The following is a 26,881-nucleotide window of genomic DNA, read 5'->3' on the forward strand; positions in this document are numbered from 1 at the left end:
CACATTACAATACCATAAGTGCTAGCTAAGAGTAACACAAGTAAAAGCATATTAACATATATCAGGCTTTTCATAATTACAGTTATTGCCAGGATGAGATTACAGGTCAATAGCAAATGCAAGCTCCTGAGCCACCTAATTTAACTTTGAAGTTGGCCTTTGAGTGGGAGGTTAGACCAGATTACATGCAGGGGTCCCTTCCAAATTGTCGTATTCTAAGATTAATCTAAAGCACTTCTACAGCCCAAAATTTTTTAAGCTTCGTAAACAGCGCTACCTGGTAAATTGGTTAGAAACAAGAAAACAGTCATCATCAGCAATACAAGCCATACTCTCAGAACTACAGTAGCATTTTAGAAATGAACCTATGACGCACACGCAACAGTAGTTCTGATCCGGATTCAGTCATTCTTAACTCCAGTGGTATCATCCTAAGAGTGAGGATAAATGCAGGATAAGAGGGGGTACTGGAAGTAAGTTATAAATAAGTTTAAGGCAAACTTTTCTAAACTGAAGTGGGCAGGATGAGAATAGTTTGGGGCTGCAGCCCTAACACAAAGAAAGCAAGCAACAAACTTCATTCCATGTACAAAAAAAAAAAAAAAACTTTATGATCCTTCTTTTATCTTTATGATCCTTCTTTTATTAAGAAAAGGAGTCATCTTCTCCTTTTGCGTATAGCTTTGACCCAAAAGCCTCACAGAGCATTTGGGGAAAATACCTACGTATAAACAACAGACTGCTCGGGAAGCAGCCAGCTCCAGATGAAAGACTGCAGCCACTTAAAGCGCTGCCATAGCTGCTGAGAACTGCATGCACTAAACTTGATTAAAAACACAGGTAGGCAGCACAAGTTATTTTATCCAAGAGGCTGATAACAGCTTCAGACCCAAGGTTCAAGTCAGCAGCTTTGCTCCTCCAGCTCAGAGGAACTTTCTACTATGAAGTGCAGCTTATCTGCTCTGGATGAGGAGCTCTCTCCAGACTGCTCCCCTAAGCAAGCTCCCATTGGAAGGGAGGATCACAGTCTACCTCACTGCCTTCCTCTCTAAAAAACAAGGGATATTTCTTTGACTTTACCTTATATGTACATGTGTGTCATGTATTATGCTGTCAATGATAATTTGCCTCTGTGGGTTTTTTGTGCGGTTTTTTGTTTTGTTTTAAATGGACTTCCCAAACTAGCTGCTCTGCTACACAGTTCTCCCTTGGGGGGCAGATGAAAAAATAAATGCACAACAGATGTTAATGTACAGATGTTAGTCTGCTTAATATACTCCTGGAAGTATTCAGAAATTACGGGAATGAGAGAAGTATAAAGACAAAACAGGATAAGGGGGCTAAAAAAGCACTTCCTCCTCAGCAGCACCCTAAGATCATTAATGATCACAGAGTCAGGACAGCTAAGCTAAGCTTCCTCCAAAGGAGATTACACTTCATAGGGTAGCTTTTAACAAAAAGCTGCGGTAAGCCTGCCTGTGTGTACACGGTTTTTTTTTTTTGTTTGTTTGTTTTTAAATACTCTCTAGTTTCTGGTAAAATTGCAAGCTTCTGAAAGCCTCTCTGTGAGATCTTGTATTTCAGTTCTCTTAATAGCTTTATTTTCACAAGCTTGCATATTCTGTTTGAAATTGAGTCACTTAATTTTTGTATCAGTGAGAAGCCAGAGGATTTAAAGAGGTTTCCAGCCTGTAAGTGTTCATGGTGTTGTTGTGAGTGCTCATCCTGTCTAAATTATTTCCTCAGGATAGGAAGATACAGGATAGTCTGAGGATATCCTCCGGCCATGAACAGCAGTGAGGGAACTAGCCTCTTTGGGATTTTAGTGATGTGTTTCTATTCCTGGCTTTACTCTTAACAGGCTGTGGAACTCCAGTCCAATTAGTTGGCCCTATAATTTTTGTTTCCTCTTAAAAACCTTTGTTTCCTCTGTTTAAGTTGTAAGCTTATGCAGGCAGAGACTGCCTTGCCATCTCTGTACAGTACGATATTCAAGCAGGTCCTAAATTTGTTAAGAGTATTACTATAAATTGTTAAACATTAACGTTCATAAGAACTACTGCAGCAGTAGGGTACTACTAAAAATGCATACTCACATGCTATTTACCTCTTTGTGGCAGCCGCTACATGGAATCAGAAATGAAAGCTAAATAAAGTTGATTTTAGGAACATGCCTGCTTCCCACCCTGAGATTATTCATGTTCCTGCATTTTCCCCTCTTGCACAGAGGGGAATGTATTACAGACTCCCAGGACTGATCTTTTTGTTTCATCTCACCTGACGGCTGGCAATATTCTCTCAGTCTGTCCCTGCCAATTTACTGGCTTAGATGTGAAGGTTAGCTTGGCTTTGCTTTTCATCTTTTCCATTTTAAATGCATGGAATCAGGTATTCTGCAAGGTATTTACCAATTGAATTCTGCATTCTTTTCTTGAGAGGCTAGTACTCGTGCAGGGGACAGCAGAGATTAACATCAACCTACTGAAATACATAATCATGTGATGCTTTATGGAAGAGTAGGGAGATATAAACTGCATCTTGTTGCATCCCGCTACATGGGGTCACTACCTTGAACGTCCTGCACCAAAGTAGAACGGAAAAAATTGAATTCAGGAACAGAATCCTGATGTCACTAAAAAGTTTCAAACTACCCATAACAGCAGGGCAATTCAGATGTTTTGATCGTTAAATCAGATCATTCATTAAAACAACCACATTTAACAAAATATACAGACACAACAATACATTTTTTGGTATATTAATTGATACTAACTTCCATCCCACTGATGACACTGTAGAACAACAGTTACCTTTTTTTCCCCAGCTGCAGTTAGATTTCAGCCAAATTAGCTCCCTGAACAAGCAGGTTTGCACCAAAGCAAACGGAGGCTTAAGCACCTCATAATGGAAGCACCTCATGACTATGTTTTAATGAATGCATTGGCCTTCTACTATAACCAGGCTTCATGTTTGTACTGAAGCTTCTTTCATGCTGCAGAAACCAAGTCATCTGCCCTGAGGAGGCTGTAACTGTCTAAGGAAGTCTCTTTTTAGCACTATTGCAGTGATTAAAACACACCGACAAGGAAAACCTCAGACACGACCTCTATGATTGCTGTGTATCATATAGTCTAGGCAACGCATTTCAAAGAAAAAGACTGAAAAATATTTGAACAGCTATGATGTAGGAAAGCAGCAGGCTCTAGTCATGTCAGACCTTGTTAGAAACAAAACCCTTCCCAAACAGTATACGAAGAAAGGTTATGTGTATGCTGAAAATCTAAACAAAGGAGAATACAAAGAACAAGCTGTCTTTGAAGGCCAAGCTGTTAACAGTTTTACATTACAATCGAAACTCCAGATTCTCCTTATCATGTAAGATAAAGCTCAATGTGCCTATGGACTTTAAAACTTAAGAAAAAAATACTCCAGTAATCACAGTAAGGCTGTAAGTCCTCATTACAATTCCTCCAGTTGGAGGGTTACTCAGAGGTTCCAGCCCCGACAAAATTTTCTGCCCTGCAAATGAGGGTGGCAAAGGTCCAGCATAAGAGAGAAAAAGTGTGATCAAGTCAGGAGATGGCTAGAATCACTTTATTTAGTTTTAGTGCTGACACTGCCATAAACGCCTTTCGATTTCATTGCTGCTCTGTTCTTCTCCAAGCAATGGGTGGACTTGTGTTCCTGAGAATCAAATGATCATGCAAGCTTGGAACAAATCACTACAGCAATCAGCACACTGAACGTTCACATCCTTGATGCTTCAGTCCAAGGCATTATCATCTCGATGAAACACTTCCATGGGACAAGGGAAGGGGCAAGGAGTAGGGAATGAACAGCTCTGATTACTCCAGGTACATTGTTCCACAAGGCTGAAATAAGCAGCGAATAGATGTAAAACACCAGCAAAAATAAAGTCACTCTTGTGAAAAGTCTCAGTCCCATAACAGGCAAAGGCCTGTGACTTTTCTCCATCTTCCTTCCAGAAGGAACTGCAAACCAATCAACGTTTGGAAGATTCTGGAACACTTGCAACATTTACTTCAGAGCAGAAAACAAATTTGTACATGAAGCTTCAATTTGTCACACATGAAGATGTATAAAAAAAAAAAAAAATCTATTCTAGTTTTGCTGAGATCGTCCTGAAGCTTTGAAAAAGACTAATTAGCTAAATAAAACTTTCCAAAATTTGATTTTCCCTGATCAAAAATCTTTTCATTTGAAAGGCTTCCTCAGCCTTCTTTAAACACGGACTTGGGGAAAGAAAGCAATTCAGATGTGGGACAAAATATTTTCATTTGTCGAAATTAAATCTTTTAAACCACCTCTATCCCTCCAAGAATTGCTTCAAGTTTCAACTCAAATTGCAATGGTTTTATTTCCCACGTTTTCGGAGCTACAATCAAAGTTGCTCCATCTCATTATTTTCCCAGCTCTAGTTCACCACTATTATTTGTATTTTATTTTCTACAGATAACCCTAGGCATGCCAGGGAATTCATAGAAGGAAACAGACAAGACAATGTGAAAATGAACAGGAAAACTGTCCTGTCATCCATCCAGCTGTTCTACTTAGACAGAGCACAGGCAAGAGAACATTTTAGTGCAGGATGTCTGTTTATTTGTATGAAAAGGCACGTACAAATACTTACCTATGGCCAAGTGCTAAGGATTTTCACATGTCACTGTGAATCACTTATTCAATAGCCGACAACTTGGTTGAGCATTTGTGTGGAGGGGGTAGAAACATTTCAGAAAACAAATTAGGGGAGAAGCAACTACTCACACAGGCTTTATGCAATAGCAAAAAAAAAAAAAAAAAAACTAACCCCACACCAACTGCTGCTCTGGTATGTTTGCAACATACAAACACCAAAAACCAACTGTTTACTTGTAGTGCTTTGAGACATCGGTAGAGCAGATAGTAGGGTGACAGTACCATTTGGGGAAATAATACACTTAGATCTCTGCAGCTGAGAAGTTTTTCTACAGATTGCTCTAAAATAAAAACATGCAGGTTTGTTGTCATGACCATTACAAAAGCTCTCCAGCAGCTGAAAAGCTCTAATGAGCACACAGACACACAACAGGTCTTTAAACCAGTGCAATTAACATCCAGAATTGAGTTGGGCCACAGAGGCTTTTCTTCTCATAGCAAAGGAATAGTCTTCCCTTACAAAGATCTCAGATTTTTATCTGAAAAGATTTTTCATTTCCATTTTTCTCTTTCCACTTCAAAACAGGCAAGAACATACCGCTATGGACTAGTTCGGAATCTGTTCAGAACAGATTCTGAATCACTCCACAGACTTTGCTAACAATGATTTGCCTTTAACTTGTAGAACAGCAAGCTCCTGCTCAGGAGCCGAAGGAACCTTGGGTTCCACCCTAGCAACTCTGACTTGCAGGAATGAAAACTCTGCACTTGCAAGTGGTCATTTATCGTTGCGTAAAAAATACAACAGAAAAGCCAGCATCTCCAGAGCAGCACATGGTTTTGAACAGCTTTTGTGGAAGATCCCATTTTCAGGGAACAGGACAGTAAGGAAAAACAAGCTGCTGTTTGAGGCATAAATCAAATGTTTTGTTAACGCTAGTTTTGCTTTCATTCGCTTCCTGTAGCTCAAGCTGGCTTCAGACCGAGTCCCACTGAAATCAAAGCATCTGTTACCCATCACTTTCTGTTCCTGTTGTCTTTACAGGAACTTACTGCATGGAAATTACCATGCATGCCTACCTCCAACTAGCTTTTTCACGTTAACTGTCTTTGCAGATACCTGTAGGAAGGTTTTTTGCTTCACAGTGCATAGAAATTTACCCCTAGGTAGAATAAAGTAATCAGGAAAGAAAGGAGGTGCACCAAGTTTGTCTATATGAGCAGCCAGAGGCAGGAGGCCATGCACAGTAAGTCCCTGCTTCCTCATATCCCACGCACAGAGGCCTTTCAGTGAACATTCTTCTCTTCCGAAAAGAGTGATGCTTCTTGGATCTGACTCTGCAAAAGCCTTTCCAGGTCATCTTCCACTAATCACTCTCACCTTAAGCCTGACAACAGTCAGCTCACATAGAGACAAGGTACAAAGTTTATACGAGACAGAAAAAGTTGTTGTGTCAACTTAAGGATAGCAAGAGCAGACCAAAAGTATCAGAAGTTTTGCTCTTTGAAGTTCCTCACTATGCATGTTTAGAGAACAGCAACCAGACCACAGCACAACTGACAGCACCACTTTGCAGTTGCCGTGGAATAGCATTGCATACCAGAAAGCGTTCCACGCATGTCAGAGTGGAAGTAAAATAAAACATGGGAGAAACCATCTAAGTTTTAAATAAAAATTTTTAAACCCCATACACCATAAGAGGAGGAGGACATTATCTATTGAACTGTGCTGAAAAGAAATGCAGCTCCTATTCTCCAGTCCATATTTCTCTGACTTCACATACATGAAAATAAACAGATTAACTGTTTTGCAAAGATCTGCACCGAGTGCACTGTTTTTTCCATTACATTTATTCTCAGTTTCACTGCTTTAGACAATAGCATGTACAATTTCCAGAATTGGAAGTTTTTAATCTTAGTATTATAGTTTCATTTAGTCCTAAAATGAGAAAAAAATATTGATCAGTTATTCGTTGTCTTAGACAAAAGCTGATTATCAGACGAAACAACATTTACAGAAGAGCAACGTTTAGAGCCAACGAAGAGGAAATTTTCTGTGTTTCCACAAGTTTCAAAATCATAGCTTAGTATACGTAAGAATCCAGAGAGACTAGAAGGGCAAAACTCCACACCTTACTACCCCATTATCTAATGGACAGCTGAGATAAGAGGCACAGGTTGCCAGATCCTGATCAAAGAATGACAGAATCCCTGCCCATGAGTTTACAGGTTCAGAAGTACAAAAGAGTACCGTGGTTTAACTTTCCTGCAGACTATCCATCCAAGAAACCTATGAATATAAGGGCAAGAGAGAGTCCTCACTATAGGATAATGAAAAAGGAAAGGAAAAAACCCTAAAGCATACTTTTCAAATATAACATTAAATTAGATGTACGACATATAAAGATAATTAAGATAGTTCTGTTTCTGAAGATTTAAGAATAATCAAATGTGCAACCTATAGTCTCTCACCAATTAGACATATGCTATAAGTTATCTCTATAGACCACAGTGACTTTTTATGCTGTTGCATGGTCTTGATCTCTTCAAATGAGATGATGAAACCAATCAAATTGTTATCATCAAAATCCACTTTGAGCTTCACACATACACACACACACACACACACACAGAAATTTAGATCCAAGGTTTCAATTCAACTACTAAACGGTGCAAGTTAGGAAAACTTCAATTAAATTAACAGCATTCATCTCTGCTGAAGAGCTCATCATGTAGGTCGGGTATTTATAAATACCTTTCTAATTCAGCTATACCGTTTCATGTATTTTTGCTTAGTCTTTCAAACTTTCTTTAATCAAGGAATTGTTCAGTGACTTATTATGGATTTTTAATGATTAAATCTAGTGCTGCCTGGGAGATAAAAATACTCATTTTCAGAGAGTGGGGGTTACTGACACTTTTTGTAGTCTCAGTATTAACTGCTCCCTTGAAGAAAGACTGCAGGTTGTGAGGAAATTAAGTGTTTCCTGTTTAATTAGAGAAGCTGATGCCTGCATTGTGACCTACAGATAAGTAGTGCATAAAAATAAAAATTCACTAACAAGCTTTAACAAGTACTTCCCCGATTTCCTGTCCACTGAACAAGAGTTATTGTTTTCTGCTTATAGACCTGCTTTATAGCTTACAGGTCCCTTTCTAAATCACGCTATGAAATCACAGAGTGAGAGCTGCCAAGTCCCTGTGTACTACTTGATGAGTAAAACATACAATCTAAGTAATTCACCAAACATCATCATCACTTCTTCTGTAACCACTGACATTACTTTTAACTGGTACCAAGGGGCTATGCAGAAAGCACTTTGTTTTTTCCTTGACCAGAAGTTAAAAAGGGTATTATATTATGCTGCCAGACATGAAAAACAAATACGTTTTAACTGTTCCCAACATTTGTTACTATTCTGAGACACTAAACTGAGTCACAGTAAGATTGCGAAACAGAATTAAAGTGCTAATCTCAATCTATCTTTATAAGGAAGCGTGAGCCCCATGGATGAGCATTGCTTATTTAGTACTAAAACACCATACTCAGTGCTGTTGTAAACACATATTTAGTGACATTCATTTACACAACCTTCAAAATTTCTAAGACTGAAAAAAAATGTAGAATCGGATTAACATACATTTTGTTCCTTAATTATAAGATTCATTCCTGTGAGTAACACAACATATCGGATGCACCATTTAAGAGCAAAACTGCATCCTTATCATCTTAATCCAAACTAAGAGAGCTTTGTCAAAAAAGGCTCCTCATCTCACTTTTTATTCTCATTTATAAACTGACCTGACTGAAGTCAAATTGTGGGTTTTTTTTTTATTTTGTGGGTTTGTTTTTGCTATAGTAGTGGTTTTCAGCTGCAGCAGGAAAATTCTGAGATTCACCAGCTTTCTCTAAATTGGCCATTCCTGTAAGATAAGAACCACCATACCAGAAACATAGAACTTCTCTTCTCCCTACCATTCTTTCCCTAATTGTCTTTTCTTTTTTGAAACCTGTATTCTAATTTTCGCACTTCTAATCCCAAGGCCTACATTTTCTATGCCTCAAACTTCAGTCTGTAACATGAAACAGGATACTAAAGACACCTGATACAGCTGGAAAAGATCAAGATGCACTGCTTCTGAAACTTTAAGAGCATCAACATAGCTTCCGTCTATGTACACACAATTTGAAGTGCAGATGCTTACAGAGCAAAATGTCTTGCAAATGGCTTGACTAAGTTATGAAATATTCACATACGTATGAAAACTAGAAATTTGTTGGAAGCAACTAGAACCCACATTCTGGAAATGTATATATTAGCATAAAAGACTGAATCTGACTGAAGAAACAGGCTTGGTAAATTGTAACTTGCTAAACAAAGTTTAATTTGTACATGTTGCATTGATTCTTAGGCCAATTCATAGCAGTTTGCAAAGCAAGTGATGCCATCACAAAGTATGATTGTCATGAAGAATACACCAGCACATTAAGCATTCCAGAGCTATCAACTACGACACTGAGTGAAGACATGACACATGCACTCTCTTTTCTAAAAGAACAGTTTATCCCTGAGAAGCATTCAAGTATGAGAAAATTTAAAGCATCATCCTCTTAGCAGCATTGCACATAATGCACCGCAAATTCTCAGGCGACGATTTTTGCAACACTGGTGTGTGTATTGAAAATACAAATGCAGAAGTACAAGAGAAGACTCTCCCAAGGTCAGAAAAGCTACCCAACTCCCGACTCTCTCCACTATGCTAAAAGACTACTACCACATGGGCAAAGAGAAGGAGATGGCTCTTTCCAATGAATTTGCATTGTGGTCACTGACACAGCTGGCTACAAAGAAGCCATTCAGACAGTGGTCTTCTGCTTGCAGCTCTATACATCCTATGCATCTCTTTCTTTGTAAAGTTCAATTTTAAATGGAAGAATTAACACATAAACCACATACAATCTTTTGGTGAGCAAGCTACCAAAGTAGAGGCAAGAACAGTCTTACACCTGCAGAAGTCACACTACTATGTGAGGAGAGCTGAAAAGACGACCAACGCCACCAAGACAGACGCAATTTGTTGATGTAAAGAAGAGAATGATGGCACAGTTTCTTACAAGGGCTGTCAATTAATCTGTGTTACCTTGAGTTATCCTTATTCTGGGATAATTTCATTCATGTTTTGGAGAATTAGAGGGCTGAAAGTAATCAGTTACTTATGAAGGGGAAAAAAAAAATCATAGAGCCAAGCTAAAATAATAAAACTTATGTTTTCAGAAAGGGGGCAGGAGGGAAGCGTCTAAAGGCCAAGAGTGAATAAGCAAAAACAACAAGAAGAGTTAAGAGACCACATGAGGACAAGCCACACACCTCTCCACTAGACTTACAAGTATGGACATGTGTGTTCCAGTAGGCAAGATAACACAAACTAAAGATCCTAGTCACACCGGCCCAGGCATTGCCTAACTTATTTTTCAGTGTTCCATATTTTAGCCCTGTCAGCGTAAGCGTTTGACCCTTCAAATAGTAAGCAGGAAGAAGTTCAATGTAAGTTAGTGTTAAGACGAAATGTCTGATCCTGTTATTTCCCCATTTTCATGAAAGCAAACTTAAATATCATTGCCTCTCAGTAAACACTGACACTAAACCCACAACCATGTTACAGAAAGCCTATACACCCTAGTGTCAAGCAGCTTCACTGAAGCATTGAAATTCCACTTTTATTTTGTAATGAACTACTTAAACAATCCCCTCTAAACTTATATATGAAAATTTTAAACTGCTGAAATGAAGTTCTTCAATGTGCAATGTTATTGAACTGTTCATAGTGCTCAAGAGGTAACTCATAAGAAACAGAATTCAAGCAATGAATCTATTTAAACCTTTCGAAGTTGGATTCTGTGGAAGTGTTAGATATATAAAGCGTCTATTCAAGAGATCTTTTTTTAATATAAAGAGTCATAAAAAGAAATGTTTTCTTTGTGACTTAGCATAATACATCGCGGTATTGTAATGTCACAGAATGGCTGAGGTTGGGAGGGACCTCTGGATCATCTAGTCCAACCGCCCTGATCAAGCAGGGCCACCTACAGCACGCTGCCCAGGACCCTATGCAGATGGCTTTGGAATATCTCCAGGGAAGGAGACTCCACAACCTCTCTGGGCAACCTTGCCCTGTGCTCAGTCACCCTCACAGGGAAGTTTTTGCTCACGTTCAGACAATTTTCTGTGTCTTTTCATATTGCATGATTTTATTATAAATAATTTTAACTGATGTTAAAAAACAAAGGGAAAAGGAGGAATCAAAACAAGAACTTTAGCTAAAAAGAAAGAATCGGCAACAAGGAACAGAAGCAGATGATTCACATTGTAAGCATCTTTAATGTTAATAATTAAACAGTTATGTGCAGTAGCAAAGTATCATCTCCTCTATTTAATATGTTGATCAGTTTAAACTGAGATACTGGGACTTGCCTGAGGTAACAGTGAGTTGGTAGTGGGCTGGGACTAGAGACAGGATGCCTGGCTCTTAGTTCCCCTCAGTTCTAGCCATTAGAACTTGAGATGATCTACAGCCTCACTCTGAGGTCTACAGCGCCGACACTCAATTAAAATGTCAGACCATAGGAAAAGAAAATGAAACAGAAGAGATTCAAGAGGGTGGGTTAGGGGAAGTCAGTGAAATCCCATTATGAGAACATCAGGGTATTTATGTTCCACTACAGAACCATAATGTAATTATTACAAGCTCCCAGACATCAGTGCTAAGCACACGTTTCATGACGGCTGAAGAACATGCAGTCAATTCTGCATGCTATGCTACTGATAAAGAGAGTCTTATGCCCTTCATGTAATTACACCTCTTATGCTAGCCCTATATCTTTCAAGTGGCAGACAACAGCATTCAGACCTTTGATGATATGAATATAAAAAATATATGAATAAAATGTCGAGTACAGTGTCTTGCAACACCAGTATGTCTTTGGACAAAGAAACTGAAGTTGTAAGGGCTTGTGAATATGACTCCTCTCTCTACAGCAGCCACTCTCACCCAGTATGATTTCACTTGAGGCGAGAGGGGAGGAGAAATATGCAGCAGAACGCAGGGAGCAAGACGTGGCATCACCTTTCACAGGATGTCACTGGGACTCTCCTCCCTTCTCTCCTCATCTAGCTGCCTATCTCCCAGAATCCAGCGATCTCAGATGCACAGCAGCTCTGCCACTGTGTTGGCAATCGAAGGGAACAGTCTGCCTCTGTCTCCTGTGCTTTCCACCGACACGGGAAGAGAAGAGTCAGGTGAAACAACAGCTCAAAGAACGGACAGGAACACAGGAATAATAAGGCAGTGACAAAGTACAGTTCAGACCAGAGCACACAATTAGCATCACTGAAGCTATGACAGCATGAACAATGAATGCACCCGAACGAGAGGTGTCACATTTAGTTACAACCCTACCGCAATAACGCTATCCTGTCCAACAGAGACCACGCATTACAGGTCTATGTAGTGTGTCATCAAAGTTTAAGGGCCACTAGAGGAACTAACGAGGGCACCCAAACCTCAAATCATTACCTGGGTGACTGAAGAGTTATTAAATAGAGAGAGGCTTTTAACGCATAGGAAGTCCATGATTTATCCAAGAAGACCACTGTAAGAGGAGAGTTCCCAACATAGAAACACAGTTTGCAGAACAGTAGCGTTCTCCAAACAGTGATTTCTGAATAAAACTGCCCCCAACCAACCTCTCAGAGCCCGAACGACAGGGAGCTTGACTCTGCAACTCTTTTGTAGCTATTCAGAATATGCTTCCACAGCTCGTCTGCCCTTAGTGCCTGATCCCCTTGAGAGCACGTTCTCCCCAGTTTGCTTATTTTTTCCACTTTTCTTCGTCACCTCCCACAAAGCTGACACCAGAGGCACTCACTACCTCCCGCAACATCGCCCACGCTGCCTGTGCATTAAGCACCCTCTCCCTCCCGCCTCTCCCTACGGCCAGGGCACAAGGCTCAAGGCTGGCGGCCCGGCACCACACCCCGCACCGACGGCCCAGGGGCCGAGGGCCACGTCCCGCTGAGGTGCTCCCCCTCCCCCCAAAAAAGCCCCTCGTTGAGGCGCGGAGGAGGGGGCTCGGCGTGAGGAAAGGCAGGAGTCGCCTTCCCGCCGGGACAGTGGCCCGCAGCCGTTAACGGTCGCCGGCGCGAGCCGCTCCCCCCGCCCCCCGCGCGCCGCCTTCTACCTGCTGCGTGAGGTAGCGGGTGAGGTAGGGGGCGGCGGGCGGCGCGGCGCCCCGGCGGCGGGGGGCAGGCAGGGCGCCGGGCGGGCTGAGAAGGAGAAGAAGCAACAGGAGCCGCGACATCGCCAAAACGAAGGCGGGCTGCCCGCCCCGCCCTTTTATAGCGGCCCCGCTCCCCCCTGCCGCCCCCGCCCCGCGGGCTGCTCCGAGCCGGCCATGGCGTGGCACGCCGCCCGCCCGCGGCGGCGGCGGCGACAGGACCTCGCGGCGGGCAGGAGGCGGGAGGACTTGCGCATGCGCCCTGTCACAGCGAATGCTCACTCAGCACTCCCCCGTGGGGGCGTGGCTATTCCACACGCGGGCGGAGAGGGGCGGAGTGAAATAATAGCCCTTCTGATTGGCTAGCGAGTTACGGATGGTTGGCGGGTGCTGTCGCTGTTGGCTGTGGTGCCGCTTAAGCGGGCGCTCCTATTGGCCAGTAAGCGGGAAACAGCGCTGGGCAGCCTGCTCTGGCTTGGTGGGGCGGGGAGACGCGCCGCTGGTCGCGTGCATGCTGCGGGGGGAGCGGAGGGGGGGGGTCGCGCGGCTCCCTGTAAGGAAGCAGTGATTGGCTGTTTAAGCTCACATGTCGCTCTCCCTGCCGGATGCTGCGCTCCGTGCCGTAGGAGGAACGTGTGAGAGCGAGGCTGGCCTCCTCCCTTCTTATTGGAGAAGGTGGGACGGATTGTGCCGCGATTGGGTGAGCGCCGCCTCGGCTCCGCCCCCAGCAACGGCCCTTAGCAACCCCCCCACCTCTGCCCTTCCGCGTTTGGGGCCTTGTCGCGTCCGGCGGCGCCGGGGCGGGGGGCGGCACGGAGAGCCGCCCCTCGGCCTTCCCCTCCCGAGCCGGCCCCGCCGCCCCCTGCCCCTCGCTGCGGGGCGGCGTCTCCCCGTTCCCGCTAGGCCCGGGGGTAGAGACTCCGCTGGGCCGCGGAGGGCAGCAGCGCTGAAGCCCAGCGCGGCGGGCCAGGCGGGCGGGTGAGGCTGAGCGCGCCTCGGTCACGGAGCCGCTGCTGAGCGTAACTGAACGCTTAAAAGACCGCGGGGGAGAGGGGAGGTGAAACCAGGCGGCTCCGTGTGACCTTCCGGCCCTGGTGCTGGGCCAGAGTCTGGCTGGCTCCGGGGGCGCCTCGGGGCTGGGGTGGTAGGAGGCTGCTGGTTACGGTTAAAAACTGCAAGGTGAGGCCTGCCGCACCTCTTCCTTGTGTGCTTGTTTTTTTTCCTTAGGAGGAGTTTGAAGTAATGAGCCCGCTAGAGGGCACCAGCCACTGAGCGAAGCTTAGGTACTTTCATTATATGATATATTGATTGATTATATATTACAATATTATATGTTATATACTTTGGTTATGTAGTTTTGAGTTGAAAACTGGTTGGAGTATGAAAAACCTGATGATTTCTCCAAGTCTGTCTTCTGCGGGAACTTACAAAATGAGACTTATTACTTCTCTTTTGTACAATGATATGTTTTCCTTGCGCTATTTACTGATATCTTTTACTATAACTAAAACAAAATAACTCTTCTTGGCAATAACTGAAAGCATGGACCTTTCAATATATTAGGTCAAATAAATCTTCGTTAATATGTGTTCTGAAAAAAAGACTTTTCTTCACCCTCCAGTGAAGCTCTTACTTTTTCCTCCATCTGTTTTTCAGACCTTTGTGCCACAGGGAATAGTTTGATGTCCAACTTTGTTTTCCTCTGAACTACTCATGCTAACAAGTGTAGTTACTTGTATTTTTGTAGTGCTCATGTTAAAAGATTTTTTTTTCCAGACTGCTGAGAACAGTGCCTGTAAGTGAAATGGAATAGGCTATGACTTAAGCTATTTTGTGGCAAAATATTCACAAACATCTATGTTTATATGAAAATGGCTTTTAATCTATAGAAGTAGAGTCTCTTTTATCTCCTTGACATTTCATCTCCTTGAGGGAGCAATGGGATGAAGATGTGGAATTCACTTCCTATTGGGACACATAGACGCATAGGAAGCTGAGATTCTCTGTTCTGAGTATATTCTGCAGCTTAACTTGAAATGAGATGTATATTCAGTTATTATTGTGATAAAGTGCTTTTGCAGAGGAGGAGGATTTATAACACCTCCTTTAATTCAGCTAATTAAAATCTTCTGGCAATTTAAGTTGAGACACTGTAATTTGAAGTACTCCAGAGTATTGTTTTCTGTAGCTTTATCAAAGTTTTGAGATCAGGTTTTTCTATCATTTTATGGAGTTACGCTGTACTCCAATATGTCGATCAGTCAGAATTGACTGAGAATACTATTTTTTTATGTGTGAGCTGTCATGGTTAAATATGCCCATTGCTATGTTCTCTTAATTATGTGAATGCCTGAATGAACAAATGACCTCGTCACCACCAGCTTTCTAGTGAGAATGTAAAAAATCTATACGCTGTTCTTAGTTATGTGATGGATAAACTGTAAGTGATTCTGAATGAAGCCTATAATTTAAACAAAATCCTATAATGCTTTTATTTAATTCCTTTGGAGCAAAATCTTTGCTGCAGATTTATATTTCCCCAGTCTAGTCATCTGTACCTAAGACAGTGTGATGATTCACTGATGAAACAACAGAAATTGTGGGAAAGAGAAGGCAAGAAATAGTACTGAAGGCACTAATGTAGAAATTACATATGATGTTAGCTTTTAAACCCCTGCCCCTGCAAAGTAAATAAAATGCAACTCTATTTGTGGCAAAGGAAGTTTGGAATAGTTTTGGGTTTGTTTGTGTGTGTCTCTTTTTTTTTTTTTTTCTTTTTTTTTTTGGAAGGTGAAACAGAGGTGAACTTTGCTTTGGGCAATTTTTTGACTATCCCATGCTTTACAGAACAACACATGGATTATTTTGGAGCCCTCTCTTGAAGAAGTGGAGGAAGCTGTTGTAAATGAATGCAACGCTTGAGGTTTTTTACAAAAGCAACATCAAGTCCCACACATTATCCTGTGTTATTAAATTGTATCACAGTTGGACATTTTAAAGAGCATTTTTAGTAACAGTCGTACTGTAGAGCAGCTGAATAATATTTCTTTTACATTTGGTATAAGAATTCAGTAAATTTGATAATACATGTTTCTGGCCTCTACTCAGAGAAAAGTTAGTTTCCTAAAATTCTGGAGTTTCCCAAAACTGAAATTTAGTTGCAACATAGTTATTATAAAGGCATGATAATTCTGCGGGAAAGTAATACTGAATTTAGAAAAATCATTATTTATTGAATTATGTAATCCATTATTTGTCAGATCAGTATGGCCTCTTTGTTGAAACCATATTGTTAGAACTGTCCCATTGCTTCAAAGGGCAGGAATATAATTGCTATTGCAAGCCCTTATAAGATTTGCTGGACATCCTCTCCTTTCAACGTTGTTGGAACTGAAGATATTTATAGAATTGCATGCATGGAGTCGTTTCTTTTTTTAACCCCATGTTGTGACTTTGTCCTAAATTAAGCAAACAGATTTGCTCAGAACTGCATTCAAGGATGGTTCTGATAAAGATTTTCAAAACATGACTGGGGACTTACGGTTTATCTAAATAGTTGTTTAAACATCATGAGCGTTTGCCTTTTAATGCATATCTTCCAGCAGCTTTTTTTTTCCTTTAAAGGAATAATTAAGGCTAATAATAGTTGTTGACTGAATTGGGTTACAGTTACAAATAGAAATCACCATTTCCTGAAGGCTGCCTTTCAACTACAACAACAACAACAACAAAAACCCAACTAGCAGCAGTCCATGTTAACATTTCATAAAATGACAGCTTGCTGAACCATTTTGACTTACCTCTTTCAGGTGATGCTGTGAGCACATGAGTGGTGGGAGAGCACTCTTGGCTGCCTCTGTAATTTCCATCCAGAACTCCTGCTTCATCTATCCTGCTTGTCAAAGCTGCTTTTCTAGGCTGATACTGGATTCTAGGAGGTATGCTGTGTTTAGGGGATTGCCAACTGTTAATTGTGGGTGGCTTTGGGACTATCTGGGAGCTGAACAAGAGGCTAAAACAGAAATTGCTGAAAATCCATCAACAGTAGAAATAAGTGATAAATAGCCTAAATATCTGTAATTAGCACTATTTTTTTTTCCTTTTGTATTCCTGTAGCAGCTTGGAGATTGTTATGGATCAAGAATTCTGTTGTGTTAAGTGCCATACAATATTGGAGGACAGTTTGGGAGGATGTGAGGTGTGTTAGTGGAATCTCCTGCAGTCCAGTTCTTCAGTGCTTTCCCTGTGTTGGAAGGCATTAGTGTAACTGGACTAAGCTGATTTAGGACTTGATTGTGAGAGGTTGCTAACCTTTTTTGATTTCTCCTCATCTTGTTCGTGTAATGAATCAGGTTATCCCATATGCCTTTTCTACTAGCTGTGTATCCAGAAACATAGGCTTTCCTTGTTGCTGTCATCATTATGTCACATCTGTCACATGTGGAAGAACACCAGATCAATGAATATCGGCACTAAATAGAAGGAACTGGCTCTGCAAAGCAAGAATATCTGTTGTTTCAAATGCTAAAGCATAAGATAGCACTATTTCCTGCTGACTTTTTCGTAAACCACATATTTTACTAAAGCTACAAGAAGAAAAATGCCAAAAGAGGAAAAAATGCAAACAAACAAGGATGCCAGTAAATTCAAAGTTACTGCCCAAAAGGTCCTTTAAAGCACAGTGTAACCCTGCAGCTTCACAGCAGCTGGCGTTTAATAAATCTGTAGAAGAAAGCAGAGGGATTCAGCAGTCATAAAGGCACTTTGCTGAGCATATGGTAGGATTAATGCCTTAAAAGGACAAAGAATAGGAAAGAATCCTGTAACTTCTAATGGAGTATTTGATATGTTATTGTAGTGGCACATACAGCTACAGATAAATTCTTACGTCAGTGGTGATGAACAGAAGTTCAGTTGTTTGTTTAACTTCTGCTATCTTTATCAGGTTTAACTGTCTAAAATGTGGCTGCACAGGTGAAGCTACAGAGGCAAGCTACAGATATAGATTGTCCCTAAAGATTGCTGACACTAATGATTTGTTTGACATTACTGTGTTTGGAAGCTGCTTAGATCCATTTTTTGGAGTCACCGCAGGAAACTTGCAGAGGTAAGGAATGGATTGCTGCTTAACTACATAGGTGCTTCCCCGCTCCTTCTCCCAGCCTTTTTTTTTTTTTTAAAAAAAAAAAAAAAAACAGAAAGAGAGATGAGCCTGCATAGTGCTGAGAGGAATGGCAAGAAGCTATTAAAACTGTCCCTTCCAGAATTCCCTTTTTAGCCATCACCCTGAGGAAAAGGCTTAAGGTTTTAGGTCGTGTCCATGTCTCTACCCCCTGACCCCTACCCCCTGGAAATCTTCAAATCTCAAGATGGATTACTTCTGTGAAGGAGATCCTCCACTGTCTATTGAAGGCAGCTACCAGATGCTAAGTGAGCTCTGCAATTTAGTTGGCCCTCTCCCTTGCGTCCTTCCTCCCTTATCTGAGATGAATGAATGGTTGTGTAACAGCAAATTAATAAGTAGGGTGGCTTTTCCACAGGCTTAGACACTATTTGTACCTTAAGACTTTTCTTAAGTCATGAAGAAAAATTCAGTCTTTAGTCAAAACACGTGTTGACCTTATAGCTCCTCTTTAATACAGCTGGATTTTCCTTTAGCAAAGAGGAATTTCAAGGAATGCCTGCTAGTCCTCAGAGCCTGACCCATAAGCTTCAGACGTTCTGATGTGCAAAACTGCTAGGATGGAACATTTGGATGCATTCACTACCTGTTTCTCTGTTCTCTTATTTTCCACTGACTCATGTTGTCATTGGATAGAAGACGACCCCTTGTACAGATCCCATATAAATAGCATTAATAACATTCCCATGACAGACATTTTACGTTAGACCACGGAAATACTGTAAACTATGGAAAAACAACAATTTGCATGTCTTTAACATGGGTGCTGCTGCTGCTATAAAGATGCAGGCAGGAAGGATGTGTAAGCAGTGCCGGCATTATAATTCGCAAGTCTGTGTCTGTACAAAATCCGCAACCACACAGAGAACCCTAAAAATTGTATGTGCATTAAACCTATTCACAGTGATTTTAATTGCTTCTATTTCACTAACAAATGAAGTGAACTAAACAATTTAATTTATAGGTTCATCCCTCACCTAGGTTTCATTCCATGTTTAGTTCAAGCTAACACAGGTCTTCTCTGTAGCATGTATCCCACCTACATTACAGCTAAAATGCTATGCAAGGCTTCTTCTGTTGATGGAATACTTCTATGCGTTTTTATTCAAGGTATATTCAAGACTTTAATCAGCTGTCAGGAGAAACAAACAAAGATGCGTCTCCAGGAGAGTTAGTTCAAGCAGTTGAAACCTGTTTCATTGGGAAAAGATTTATATTTGGAGTGAAGGTAACTTTTAATCCACTCTGCTCTTATAATGATTTCTTTTTTTCATTAGCTTACAGCCAAGTAGGAGCATAGACTGAGTTAGCAAACCATCATATACAATATCTTTTGGGATTTCAGTATACAGAGGAGAAAACTTAGGGCTAGGACATGGGAAGAACTTTATTTCTTTTCCTCTTCTGACTGTTGGGTTATTTTAAATTAATTGCATTCAAAAGCCATCTTGAGTGGCACTAGCCAACTTAACAGTCAGGGTCACTTTTCAGAGAGCCTGGGCAACTCCAACTCTTGCGTGTGTCAGTAACAGCTTGGAATCCATTTAAAAAAAAAAAAAACACACACACACAGTTCAAGCAAGAAACAAAAACTCTCTGTAAGCGCTGCCTTACCTTTTCAGTGCTTGCATATTTTCCTGGGATCTGAAATGTAGGGAAACACACATGTGCGCACACACACACGCCCTGCAGCATTTTGATACTTCTGGATTTAAGAAAGTGTTTAAAGATGTTGATAAAACAGAGCTGTTCAGCATATACATCTGTGGTTCTTTTATATATTTAATAAACTAAAAATTAAGAACAAATATTCCCATAGGAACGGTCTTCTGAGTTCTGTTCAAGTAAGGCTCGTGTGAGTCATTCATGTTAGAAAGTTTGTAAACTAAATCCCATCTGGCACAGGCTTTTCCTTTCTGAGAGATACCATGACGTTTGTATTTAGACACGGTGCACTAGGAAAATCCTCAGGTCAGATAATGGAAGTTGGAGGGCCTTGTGGATTAACCTGGTTTAACCAGAATCATTCACCAGCTCTCCAGGTCCAATTTATTTACCAATACAAGTAGTCCTTCTGCATATCAATAGCCTTGCCGCTGTTCATGCATGCGCAAGGAGTAAACGTACGTTTAAAGAACGTTTGCTCAGCCTTTGGGTACAGATATATCTAAACAGTTAATCTATGCATACACTTGCATTCTCCCAAATAAAACTCAGAATCAGTATAATGCGAGGAATTTGAGGTGGTTTTGCCCCCCTCCTTTTTTTCCCCTCCTTTAAATAACTTGCCTAAAAGTGCATTTTCCTCAGCCAGCAGCCTTTAGCCTCAACTTTTAACCTCTGCATAGACTGAGGAAGTAGAGGATTGCTGAATCTGAAGACAGCTATATCTGCTTTTTGTCCTTTGGCATTGCCAGATCTTGAGGGGGAGGGGAAAGAGAGTTTATCCACTTCTCAAGGCATTAGATAATTCTTTCTATTTTTAAATGTCATTTTCCACCTGAAATGTCCATGTAGCGAGAAGCAGATGCTGTAAAGAATTACAGCTGAAGCTCCTTTGAAAAACGATGCTCTCTAAGTAAATCTGAGATGATAAAGGTTGGAGCTTATTTCCCTTTCATAGAGGTAGTGCGTAGGAAATATCATGCTGGCTTGGATAGCTGAGCTGCCAAGTCAGGAATCTGGTACCAGAATGCTTTGCTTCAGGTACTGCCCAGTGCCGCCTAGATTTGAGGAGGAGGAAAAAAAAAGGCATTAGGCAGTTAGCCAGCTGGACAGAGCACGACTGGAGGAAGCCCCAGAGTCCCCAGTGCCCTAATGGGAGGAAGAAAATTTCTATGGAGTCCTTTCTTAAAATTCCTGCTTGTTTTTCCCAGATCCAAAACACTCTGCATCATTGCAACAAGCAAAGCACCTCTCGCTATGATGCCCTTTATAGCCCTTGCCAGTGCTTATTTCCTGGAGAGTACTGGCTTGCGACCGACTGTTTCCTGTTCTCTTCCCTGCAGATCCTGACAAAAAGTGAGACCTGAATTTAAGCCTGACTCGAAAGTGGTGCCTTAAAATCTTTATTTTTTGTCTCAGAACAAAGTATTGCACTAATTTTTTCCCCTCCCACCCGCAGGGTTGTGTGAGTCAAGATGGAGGGCATTCTGTTGCCAGCAGCATCTTGCAAAACTCTTCTAAAATTAATAGAGGTACAAAAAACCTTACAGCTTGCCAGATCTTCCTGCCAAACACTGCTGTCACTGGCTTTACTGTTATCAGCTACTTCCATCGGCTCCTGCAATCTGCAAAATTTAGGAGCTGTAATAGCAGCTCACATTTACCTGATGCATCTTCAGCTGCAGTAGATCAGCCTGTGAGTGAGCTCAGCAGCTTGTCTAGTCTGAGCAGAGACTCCTATTTTATTCATTCGAGTGGTGGAGAAAGTTCTTTAGGGTCCTGGCAGCAGTCCTTCAGCCTGACTTCATCTGTTGCTTGGGTAACAGCAGAAGACTTTTCATCTTTGGAAATGGAAAAGCTGATGAGTGAACAGAAGGAACAAGAGGAGAGGTCTGTCTCTGCAGAATCATGCACTGTAAGCCTCAACAATCAAACTCTCTGGAATTCTCAGTTTTGCAGCTCTTCTGAGAGGAAAGGAGATAAAGAGGAAGATGATGAATCAAGTTCACAGTCTAATCAGACTAACAACATCTCTGCAACTGACAAATTTGAGAGAATTTCCTCCTCAAAGACAGAGTGTTCATCTGATAATAGTTCCAGGTTATTACAAAATCCCTTGAAATTTGGAGTAAAAAACACTTACTTAGAGAATAAAAGTGGAAATGACTCTTATCCAGAAAAATCCCACAAATCCCTTTGTTACGAGAGACATGCTTCACCTTCTAATCATGTAAATGGAGCTGGAGCATCTCCAACAGATTCCATGCTTTGGGATGAGTTCCCGTTCTCAGAAAGTCTAAATGAATTTTTAGCCAGAATAGAAGACAAGAATGTTGTAACATCACCCAATCTTGATACAGGCACATGCGCCCTTGTTGAAAGTAGCAAGTTGGATACAAATATTGAGTCATCTCCTAGGCAAACCCTGGTAGCTGGTAATTTGCCTGAAGTGAGCGTATTAGGGAGTTTCTTGTCACCACTGGAAAAGGATAGTTGGGAGAGCATGTCCATTGCTTGCTTTCAGTCAAATCCAAATCCTGCAAGAGTTGAGGTGTCACAACATGAGTCTTTTCGTAGTGCTTTGTCTTTAACTACCAAAGAATGCAGAGCATCTTTCTTTATACCTAACCCACATGAACTGATTCCATCACGGTCCTTGCCAGTTACATCGGAGTCTTCTCCATCCAAGAGTAGATTTGTGCAGTCTAAACAAGCAAATATTGGCATTTCAAAGTCGACTTGTTCTTTCCTCAGCCTACAATGTACTACTGAACACAGAAAAATCTTAGGTTTACAAAGGATCAGGACAGCTGCTTGGGTACCTTCTGCACATGATAGCCCTTCAGTTGATTGGGAGAATAAAGAAAATTGTTCTTGTATACCAAGCCAAAGAAAAGATGTTACATGCTCGGGGGCATGGGACTCTGATCCAGCAACTCCTATCAATACAAGAAGGACATATAAAAGAGAATTAAAACCACTGACAGAACTGCAAGAAAATACCATTAGAAGTATAAATAAGAAAGAGAGGCTGTGGAACAGTGGCTGCCCTGAAGGCAGCTATAATGCTTCTGCTGATCTCTTTGATGCAAGTGCAAGAGAGAGAGCAAAGACAGTAGAATTTTTAAGTAAAACATGTGCCTCTTCATTACAGGAAGATGCTTTGACAGAAAAGGGCGTAGATGAATTGGTGCTTTATCTCGATGTTCCCTGTAAAAAATCAAAACATAGATCATCCCTACATAGGTCTCCTCCTGCTTTTAGTAAACACAGTACACCAGTAACTTACTCCTTTTGTGATTCAGAATGCGGTTCAGCTGGTGCTCAAGACTTTGTTCCTTACTCACAGTCAACTCCTGTGGCAAAACCTCTTCAAAAAATATGTCCTGTTGGGGAAAGAAGCTCTTTTGTTGCTATATTCACCCCTAAAAATCTTACTAAAATCCATTCAAAGTGTAAGCAATCAAGGCCTTCCTTTCAAAACACTCTGCTGCAGCAACTTACTGGCAGATCAGTGAAACGTGAAAGGCCAAGTAACAAGGAAGACAAAGAAAGTAATAGCTCTGTTTCACAGCAGTCCCTTATTGACAGCCAACTGGCTGAGGATGACTTTGAGGAGTTGATCCTTCCATCGGCAAAAAGATTGAAACCAACTGCATCTTTAAACTTTAAAACAGCTAGTTCAGCTGCTGATTTGCAATCTACGTGCAAGCACACTGACAAGCACCCTACTTTTGAAAGCAAATTCAGCAGTGGAAATATATGCTTCAGAAGTGAGAAACTAAGCCCCGGGAATACATCCAGGATTCTAACAACTCCTGTATCTGCAGGTATTGCTGAGGCCTTGTTTTTTAATGGTACAGTCCTGGAAAATTGTTCTGCTTCAGAAGGCAAGAATCACCTCTCATGTGCAAATTATTCAGGGGATATACTGGAAGGAACAGCTAGCTGGTCTCCTGAGTTGTTCTTTCAAGCCCAGAGCCCTTTTTCCCATAAGCCCAACTACTAAAGATTTATACTTTTGTGCTATGTTCTTTGCAAATGTTTTAAAGATTTTGGAAAGGAGCCAGATGAAGAAAAGAGCTGTTTAAAAATAAATTATTTATACACCTGTTAACATGTGTTCTTAAGATGAGTTATGTTTATTTGTTGAGTTTTGTACGGCAGAGATGTTGAATAAAATGGAATTTTGCTGTTGCTTTGTTTTACTGTAGATTAACTGTAGAACATGGAATAAATGGTAATGTAAATGTGTGAGCATTTAATAGACCTCATTTTTTTCAAGTATAGGTAGATGAAATGTAAGGTTCAGTGTTGTCTCTCCCTCACAAGTAGAGCCCCTGGAGTCTATGTCCACTCCCGTTTCTTGCTTGATGACTGTCTGTAGAGGGGCCAAGTTTTCATCCAAGAAACCATCAAAAAATACCATGGCACACGCAGGGTCCTGTGCCAGGTTTGACCTGTGAGAGGAGAAACTGGTAGCGGATCCCAGCTTTCCTGTAGGCTTTTTCAAGTTAAAGACTGGTGGGGCAGACTCTGGGTATTGTCTTTCCTCTTCCTTGCTTTGGGGTCTTCCATACCCCCCACCCAAAACAGCGACGTTTGGGATCCTGGAGGAGAGAAGAGAACTCTTGGGGCTGCTGCAGCAGACTGGTAGGACACATCCCACAGAAGGATGTGGGAACCTGACAGCATGGGAACCCATCAGTCTGAAAATGCTGACTTGTTGAACCAGAAGCAGGCCAGAAATTACCTGTCTGCTGTGATTCTTTGGAGGCATAAAATGAGTATGTACCATTACATTGTAGTAAGTGTTGTGACTGGAGGCCAGGAGATTTCTGTTTGGTTCATTCTCTGCTACAAGGTAGATTTTATTATCTGTTTATTTTTTGGAAGTCGCTCACTTTGTTATTTCTAATGTACCTCTTTAAGACCCAGACTCGTCGTTTGTTCAGGAGAGTCTTGTGTCTCTGCAAGGAACAAACTGTCAATAGATACCTCTGCAGGCACAACCTCTGGCTGAGGAAGTCTAAGAATCAGAAGTTGCTGGAAGGTAGAATAATATTTTGGGAATGTATCACTTTGCACTAACCTTGTTCCTGTATATTTTTCTTAGCATCTGTTCTTGGTCACTGTTGGGATTCAGGGCTAGGTGGCCTCTTCCTGTAAAGCTGTATGGCTTTTCTAACGTTACACCCGCTTGGTCTCCAGTAAGACTCTAGAGCCCTGGACTACATCTTTTTCTTTACCCAGTGTGTGAGGAGAGTTAGGTACTTCACTGGTGCACAGGCTGCAAACAAACCAGCATGTTGAGGCAGGTTTTGCCAAAGACAGCTAAGGCAACAATATTTTGGATGGATTAAAAAAAAAAAAAAACCTTTGGAATTTGAGCTTTACTCTTTCTATACTTTCACATCTCTGTTCTGTAAAATTAATAATTTCCCCGTTCATTATTTTCAGGACACTCAGGAAAGTATAAGTGCAGTTACTCTCTCACCATCTTGTCCTCTATCCACTATTTTCTAGCATGAATTGCCATTGCGTAACTTACAGGTAAGCCTTTTCAATTTCGCTGTCTCTACCCTATGTTGCACCTTCTATCCAAACCCATTGCTCAGTGGGAGTGGGAGGGAGCGACAGTGGAGGAGGATATCTGAAGACAAACGAGTTTCTCCTGCGGAAGAAGCAGAATATTAATGAAATACCCACGAGTGCTGAGGGTGCTGGCAGACATCATTGCTAGGCCAATCTTGATATTATCTTTGAAAGGTCCTGGAGATCAGGAGAGGTGCCTGAGGACTGGAAGAAAGCCAATGTCACGCCAGTCTTCCAAAAGGGCAAGAAGGAGGAGCCAGGAAACTCCAGGCCTGTCAGCCTCACCTCCATCCCTGGAAAGGTGATGGAGCAGCTCCTCCTGGAGGTCATCCCTAAGCATGTGGAGGACGAGAAGGTGATCAGGAATAGTCAGCATGGATTCACCAAAGGGAAATCATGCTTGACCAATCTGATAGCCTTCTCTGATGGAATGACTGGCTGGGGAGATGAGGGGAGAGCGGTGGGTGTTGTCTGCCTGGACTTCAGCAAGGCTTTTGACACTGTCTCCCACCACATCCTCCTAGGTAAGCTCAGGAAGTGTGGGCTAGACGAGTGGACAGTGAGGTGGCTTGAGAACTGGCTGGATGGCCGAGCTCAGAGGGTTGTGGTGAATGGCGCAGAGTCTAGTTGGAGGCCTGTGGCTAGTGGTGTCCCCCAGGTCAGTCCTGGGTCCAGTCTTGTTCAATATATTCATTAATGACCAGGTTGAAGGGACAGAGTGCACCCTCAGCAAGTTGGCTGATGATACTAAACTGGGGGGAGAGGCTGGCACACCAGAAGACTGTGCTGCCATTCAGAGGGACCTGGACAGGCTGGAGAGCTGGGCGGAGAGGAACCTCCTGAAGTTCCACAAAGGCAAGTGCAGGGTCCTGCACCTAGGCAGGAATAATCCCATGCACCAGGACAGGCTGGGGGTTGACCTGCTGGAAAGTAGCTCTGCGGAAAAGGACCTGGGAGTGCTGGTGGACAACAGGTTAAGCATGAGGCAGCAGTGTGCCCTTGTGGCCAAGAAGGCCAATGGTATCCTGGGGTGCATTAGGCAGAGCGTTGCCAGCAGGTGGAGGGCAGTAATAGCAGCCCTGGGGAGGCCTCACCTGGAGGACTGTGTCCAGTTCTGGGCTCCCCAGTACAAGAGAGACATGGCACTCCTGGAGAGAGTCCAGCGGAGGGCTACCAAGATGATGAGGGGACTGGAGCATCTCTCCTCTGAGGAAAGGCTGAGAGAGCTGGGCCTGTTCAGCCTGGAGAAGAGAAGACGGGGGAAATCTGATCAATGTATAAGTATCTGAAGGGAAGGTGTCAAGAGGATGGGGCCAGACTCTTCTCCGTGGCACCCAGTGACAGGACAAGAAGCAACGGGCCCAAGCTGAAACACAGGCAGTTCCATCTGAACATGAGGAAAAACTTCTTTCCTGGGAAGGCGACAGAGCACTGGCACAGGTTGCCCAGAGAGGTAGTGGAGCCTCCTTCGCTGGAGATATTCCAAAGCCATCTGGACACATTCCTGG

At 42.1% G+C, this 26,881-nt stretch overlaps 2 protein-coding genes across 7 annotated transcripts in view; one reads left to right on the top strand and one right to left on the bottom strand.

The window, feature by feature from the left end:
* The window catches only part of PRCP (prolylcarboxypeptidase), a 32,331-nt gene extending 19,191 nt beyond the window's left edge, over positions 1-13,140 (bottom strand). Inside the window, exon 1 of one of the 2 annotated variants that reach the window (XM_068930554.1) lies at positions 12,896-13,137. In XM_068930554.1, the coding sequence (XP_068786655.1) occupies positions 12,896-13,015 (120 nt within the window). In that variant the 5' untranslated portion in view covers positions 13,016-13,137. Of the gene's footprint in view, positions 1-12,895 lie in introns of both variants that reach the window. The other variant, XM_068930555.1, reaches the window with a different exon arrangement.
* Positions 13,141-13,281: 141 nt separating this feature from the next.
* DDIAS (DNA damage induced apoptosis suppressor) lies at positions 13,282-23,975 on the top strand. Of its 5 annotated transcripts, none has more exons than XM_068930560.1 (6): positions 13,282-13,370; positions 14,159-14,214; positions 16,741-16,869; positions 17,877-18,038; positions 19,224-19,341; positions 21,238-23,975. In XM_068930560.1, the coding sequence occupies exons 3-6, from the start codon at positions 16,757-16,759 to the stop codon at positions 23,785-23,787; spliced, it is 2,943 nt and encodes a 980-aa protein (XP_068786661.1). In that variant the 5' UTR covers positions 13,282-13,370; positions 14,159-14,214; positions 16,741-16,756; the 3' UTR covers positions 23,788-23,975. The 5 variants fall into 5 exon arrangements, with proteins under 5 accessions (XP_068786661.1, XP_068786662.1, XP_068786657.1 ...); XM_068930556.1 differs by lacking the exon at positions 13,282-13,370 and adding an exon at positions 13,693-13,909; XM_068930559.1 differs by lacking the exon at positions 13,282-13,370 and adding an exon at positions 13,849-13,950.
* Positions 23,976-26,881: the final 2,906 nt, after the last annotated feature.

Source organism: Struthio camelus, chromosome 1 (assembly GCF_040807025.1).
Source record: "Struthio camelus isolate bStrCam1 chromosome 1, bStrCam1.hap1, whole genome shotgun sequence".
Classification (NCBI taxonomy): domain Eukaryota; kingdom Metazoa; phylum Chordata; class Aves; order Struthioniformes; family Struthionidae; genus Struthio; species Struthio camelus.

Coding starts and splice junctions, on each gene's coding strand:
- DDIAS (XM_068930560.1), top strand. CDS start 16,757: ATGAGTGGTGGGAGAGCACTCTTGGCTGCCTCTGTAATTTCCATCCAG. Junction 16,870..17,876: donor CTGATACTGGATTCTAGGAG/GTATGCTGTGTT, acceptor TATCTTTATCAG/GTTTAACTGTCTAAAATGTG. Junction 19,342..21,237: donor GATTTATATTTGGAGTGAAG/GTAACTTTTAAT, acceptor TCCCACCCGCAG/GGTTGTGTGAGTCAAGATGG.